This window comes from Phoenix dactylifera, chromosome 2, assembly GCF_051530095.1.
Source record: "Phoenix dactylifera cultivar Ajwa chromosome 2, Ajwa_hap1_PhDact_Kaust_v1.1, whole genome shotgun sequence".
NCBI lineage: Eukaryota > Viridiplantae > Streptophyta > Magnoliopsida > Arecales > Arecaceae > Phoenix > Phoenix dactylifera.
In genome coordinates this window covers 26,605,241-26,611,205 of record NC_143191.1, presented here as the reverse complement: position 1 = coordinate 26,611,205, position 5,965 = coordinate 26,605,241, and the positions used below count along the sequence as shown (strand labels likewise).

The 5,965-nt window shown below is 38.1% G+C and overlaps 1 protein-coding gene across 1 annotated transcript; it reads left to right on the top strand.

Annotated features, from left to right (window-relative positions):
* The first annotated feature begins 902 nt into the window (after positions 1–902).
* On the top strand, positions 903–4,199 carry LOC103719729 (rho GDP-dissociation inhibitor 1-like). Its single transcript, XM_008809106.5, has 5 exons — positions 903–1,585; positions 1,707–1,773; positions 2,356–2,574; positions 2,816–2,940; positions 3,780–4,199. Exons 1-5 carry the CDS (start codon positions 1,289–1,291, stop codon positions 3,861–3,863), a joined length of 792 nt encoding a protein of 263 aa, XP_008807328.1. The 5' UTR covers positions 903–1,288; the 3' UTR covers positions 3,864–4,199.
* The last annotated feature ends 1,766 nt before the right edge of the window (positions 4,200–5,965 follow it).

Sequence of the window (5,965 nt, the reverse complement as noted above, 5' to 3'; positions counted from 1 at the left end):
CTTGCTAAGATGGTAATCACATCGGATCGAATCAAATAGAAGTCTGATTAAATATAAATTATTAAAAAAAAATAATCAATTTGAACCTAGTCAGCTTAAACAGTAGTTATACCTCCAATCCTCCCCCTCGCCCTTACTAAGATGATAATCAAATCGGATCGAATCAAATAGGACTCAAATTGAATATAAATTATTGGAAAAATTATCAATTTGAACCTAATCAACTTACACAGTAGTTATACCTCCAACCCTGCCCCTTATCCTTACCAAGATGGTAATCATATCGGATCGAATCAAATAGAAGCCAGATTAAATATAAATTATTAAAAAAATAATCAATTTGAACCCAATCAGCCTAAACATTAGTTATACCTCCACTCTCCTCGCACTTACTAAGATGGTATGACACCGGATCAAATCAAATAGAAGTCAGATTGAATTTAAATTATTAAAAAAATTATCAATTTGAATCTGATCAACTTGTTACATTGGTCAAAAATCCAAATTCATACCAATTTATAAAATAAATAACCGATCTCAATCTACAGGGAATTGAATGAAGATAACAGCAGTTGAAACCCATATGCGTACGACTTTCTCCAGGAAAATAACTGAGTCGATTTGACATCATCGCGAGCACAAGCTGTGGTCCCACATCTCCATATTTCTTCCATTAAATAAGCAAATAAATCAATAGTCTCGGTCGATGTAGCCAAATATTTCAGAGCCCATCTCTGCTCTCGCTAAGTGCTAACTGCAACGCAAGATATCGGAATGGTCAAATGCATCCATTTTCCAGCCAATCTCGTGAGAGATGCTCTCCCTCTCTCCTCTGTCTCTCCCCATTTCTTCCCTCCGTTCGCAGTAGTTAGTGACCCTCACGTTCTTTTTACCTCTCTCTCAATCTCTTCTTTTCCGTCAAAGCTACAAAGTAAAGACTCTGCTCCCCTCTTCGCCTCTTCTGCTTCCCTTCATTATCCTCTGTTTGTTCTTAAAGTTGCCATCTTGGAGTTTTTTCCCTTGGAGAATTTTGTCTCATAAGCGAATTCCCATCTGTGGGCTCCGTTGTTTTGTTTTCTTGCAAGGGATCTTTCAAGGTGCTGCCTTTTTGTAGGCATTCTCTTATCACCTCTTTCTGGATTCTTCCCTCTTGGTCGGTTTAAAATTAGAGGGCATCTGGGCTTTGTTTCTTTTGAGCACCTTTGTGTTTTCGACCGTTAGTGGGTGGTTGCCTTTTTCTTGCTCTGTTTTGCCTCTCGGAGTCTGTTGTTGATGTGTTGGGAGTGCAATGTCTTTGGCCGTCGGAGCTTTTACTACTTCTAAAACCATGGGCTTGGAGGAGAACAAAGAGGTCGCTGAGAAAAATGGGATCTTGATGGCAAGGGAAGGAGTTAAAGAGGAGAAGGAGAAGAGAAAGGATGGGCATGATGGAGAGGAGGGTCTCAACAGGCAGATGAGTGTGGCTTCTCTGTATGCCACCGAGGATGATGATGAAGAAGAGGAGGAGGAGGAGGATGGGAAAGGGACCAAGGGGATTGATTTGGGGCCTAAGCTCAGTCTCAAGGTTCAGCTGGAGAAAGATAAGGTTTGGTGCCATTTCTGTCCTTCAGGTTTCATTATTTTCTTCTAAGTCTCATTCCTTGCTCTGTTGTAATTATTGGTATTTATGGGCTGCATTCCTTGGCATGCGTTCCTCTGGATGGCAGGATGATGAGAGCCTGAGGAGGTGGAAGGAGCAGCTTTTGGGGAGTGTGGATTTGAGCTCTGTAGGAGGTACCCCACTCTCTTTCTGCCAAACTTTTGTTTGTTGTACTCACTAAAAGCATGCCTTTTTTTCCAAAAAAAAAAAAGGTATTCATTCTGCCCTCTGTTGGAGCTAGTCAATTTCTCTCTCACACTGTTGTTTAAGTCGTATTTCATTATTTAAGGATTTTTTTCAATCCAGTTGGATTGATTGTAGGAGGATTGCTGCATTTAAGATCTTTATTTTTTTTAAAGTCCTATTTTGTTATGGGACTGTTTCTGTTGGTTACTTTGTCCAGTCTACTATTTCTATCTTAATGCAGGTTACGCTTTTAACTTATCCTCTCTTTTCTTTGTTTTTGAACTACTCTCTGCCTTCAATTTTGGGTTGCTTCTGTTTTGACCCACATATATCTGATACAAAATTTGGAAGTAGAGATCCAGGTATAAACTTATCTCTATCAGTTCAGCCATAGCTGGACTTCTGTTGAATTGGGTCCTGAACAGTTGCTGCTTTTTGTTTATATATTCTTCCATGAATTGTTGTAATTTTATTTCGAACCAGCTTGGCGATGGGTATGTTTGGTGTACTCATACTTGACTTTGTTATAGAAAATTTGGAGCCAGAGGTTAAGATCCTGAGCCTTTCAATCCAATCCCCTGGTCGACCTGACATATTCCTTCCACTTCCTATGGTCCCCAATTCCAAGGGTGTATGGTTTACTCTGAAAGAAGGTAGCAACTACAGGCTCAAGTTCTCCTTCTCTGTGAGCAAGAACATTGTCTCTGGCCTACGATACACCAACACAGTCTGGAAAACTGGTGTTAAGGGTGAGCTCTCTCTCAATGCTGGCATTTCAAATGGCACCAAGCCATTCATATGTAACAAATGCTTAATAGATTACTTCAAATATGAGTTTATGCTGTTATTCTCTTAAATTAACTTGATCTTATCTTATCTCAGAAGGAAAATTATTTTGTTCTTCTCATTTGATTAGAAAGAGGTACTATGTTTAGGTTCTACAACTCACTGGTGCTAAATTGATGTTGACTTGAGTGGTTCCCATTTCAGTGGACAGCATAAAAGAAATGCTAGGTACCTTCAGCCCTCAACTTGAGCCTTACACATATGAAGCACCAGAAGAAACCACTCCCTCTGGTATTTTTGCGAGAGGATCGTATTCTGCAAGAACAAGGGTATGATCATGCTGCTTTTTGTTCTCAAAACTAACTAAACATGAGTACTCTGTATATGCTGAAGCTTTTTCTTTGATGAGATAACAATAATTACATGCATACATCCATACATACATAATTGCATACATGTGTGTGTGTATTCAATGAACGATAATGGTTTTCTTGGATATTCATGCTAATCGAATGCCCATGCTTGAAGTCGTTGCTGCAATTCTTTCTGTATTAATGTTACATGAACCGGTTTGTAGATCAGCTGTATTTAGTTTACCAGAGATGCAAGAAACCATACAAAAGCCTAAGTTTTCATCCTTTTGAGCCTGTAGGCTTATGCAACTTTCAAGGACAAGGTCAATTTGCTATTTCCATAGTCGTCATTCAGAACCTGGGCATGGTTTACTTGAAAGATTCAAATGGTTTAAGCATGACTTACCTGGAATTTGGGGGGGAAAAAGCTTGAATGTGTATTGATGAATTGAAACTTTTAATGAAACCAACAATTTTATAATCATGACCATACCATTTATTTCCATATCATTCTAATATCATAAAATTGTGACAGTATAATAGTTGAATAAGCTTGGATAAGATTAACGACATATTCTCCTTAAAAAAGAAGAGCAATAATACTTTAGGGGGCATTTCCAGGGAAGGAAAAAAAAATCAAAGAAAATGTATGGCTGGCTCAAACACTTCTTTGATATCTTTCTCTAGACAAACATTAATCTTCCATATTTACTCTTCTTACAGTTCCTCTCTATTGTACCACGTTAATCTGTCTTGATCTGATTTCCATGTAAAGCCTGTATGTTTTTCTAAAGTCATAACTTTTCTTTTGTCAGTTTCTTGATGATGATGGCAAATGCTACTTGGAGATCAATTACACTTTTGACATCCGTAAAGAATGGCCGTCGACAACCAGCTGAGAGCACGCTTTCCATCTAGAGAATTCACATTGCCTTCAGAGGCTATGAATTATCTCAGCAATTTCAGCAAAATCTACGAGGGCATCATAGCGAAGCTTAGTACTCTGAGATTTATCCTCTCCTTTTACTTGTCAGTTTGCAATACCATTGTGGGTTAAGGAATTTATTTGTTCTATTGCTTTGACTTCTCTCTTGTTGCAAGGTTTCACCATCTGTATATGGATTGTTTAGGAATAGCATTGACAGGAGTCGCATCAAGGACTACTATCAGTCTATTTGTCAGCATATGTACACCAGCTTTTTCTTGCATATGTGAACTGATTTTTATTCCTCGAAGGTATTTTTGTGTGAGATTGTTTCAAGCATCATTATATTTCATGCTTGTTGCTCTTTTAGGGTCTTCGCTATCAGTGAGTTATTACTCATGATCTTCCCTATGCTAAGTTTCCAAACCATGCATGCGCCTGTATGCATGTATTCTTCCACTCAAATGCTTTTCCATGATCAAGAAGCATGAACTCGAAGTGCGCTGCAGTAGGCTGGCTTTCATTGCCTTTGAACTTTCATAGCTACTTTTCATGGGTTTTTCCTGTAGGGAATCAAGGAACTTGCCCCTGTCACTTGGTAGCCCATTTGAATCAAACCTCTTTTAAAAAATATATATATAAAGGAAAAGCTGATCCTACTGTCGAGGTAAATGATCTTGTTTCGTAGCAATAACTTGTACTGTAGTTTGAGGTCTGTTTCTGGTTGAACAAAAGCTATTTCATTTGATATATTATTTTATTTAAATTACAAGTTTCTTTTTTGAGGTTTATGTTTAGTATGCTTATACCAAATAATTTTTTTTCTATTTTTTTATTTTAAAGTGAAGGAAGTGAGAAACTTCCTCTAGCAATTTTATTGCTTAAAACATTTGCTATATTGTTCTCTCAATACATTCTGCACCATCTTGCTTCTAACTAAATGTGAAAATGTTATGCTCTTTGCCATCAACATCTTGTTTCTGCTCGCGATGTTGATTAGTTCATGACAAAATATTTAGGACATGCTTGGTTTGGGGAATGAAAATGAGTAACTCCCATTCCAACTGTTTGGTCCGAGGAGTTTCATTTCCATTCCCAATTCAAAAAATGATGGGAAGCCCCTATGTCCCAAATTCTAATTCTAACTCTTTCTTAGTATTCAAATCCTATTCTAATTTTAATGCCAGTTACAAACTAAATACTTCAGAAAATATGGCCAGTTCAATTTCATTCCAATCCATTTTGGTTCCGATTCCAATTTTGAACCAAACATATTCCAGCGACAATGGTAACCCTTTCATTCTACCATTCTACATCGGGACTTCATGTGATAAGTATTCTATTTAACTTTTTTCTTAAAACTGTCTTTATTGGTGGGAGAATGGCTTCCATTGCCTCTTCATTGGATTAGTCCAGAAGGACTAAGCAGTCACACCGCGGCGGAAGCATGATAAGCCTCCTCTCTGTAACCGAGTAGAACTGAAGGAAGCTATGTTATAAATGAAGGCTCGTCGGCGTTCTTTGATGTGCTACTATTGTATTTAAATTGTCAGCATGGTCTCTTGTATTGATCTTTCTTGTATTTTCTTTGGATTGATTTCTCAGGCCTAGTACTTTGTCCATGTTATTATAAAGGATCTCTTACTGTTGCCCAAGGTGACAAGCCAAGAGGGGGGGATAAATTGGTTTCTCTTAATTTTAACTATCTTACTTATGTCAATTGATGAGTTAGTGGAATTAAAACAAAGCACAATACAAACAACAAGAAGTATAGTGGTTCGGTGCTCTCCTAAGCACCTACGTCCACTCCCCAAGCGACCTCTTGGGAATTCACTATAATCCCGCCGATTACAGTTAGATTGTTTTCCGGACTCACAATCCAAAAACCTTTACACTTTGGTTTTCCGGGTTCACCAAAAACCTGTGTTGGTTTTACGGGCTCACCAACGAACCTATGTTGGTTTTCCGGGCTCACCAACGAACCTTTACAATTGGTTTTACGGGTTCACCAATCAACCTATGCCGTTGGTTTTGCGGGCTTATCAACTAACCTTTACAATGAGTTTAATAAACAAA

Excerpts from the sequence above, each read along its gene's own strand:
- LOC103719729 (XM_008809106.5), top strand. The coding sequence starts at position 1,289 with ATGTCTTTGGCCGTCGGAGCTTTTACTACTTCTAAAACCATGGGCTTG. Across the intron at positions 1,774-2,355 it reads GGATTTGAGCTCTGTAGGAG|AAAATTTGGAGCCAGAGGTT; the intron begins GTACCCCACTCT and ends ACTTTGTTATAG. Across the intron at positions 2,941-3,779 it reads CGTATTCTGCAAGAACAAGG|TTTCTTGATGATGATGGCAA; the intron begins GTATGATCATGC and ends TTCTTTTGTCAG.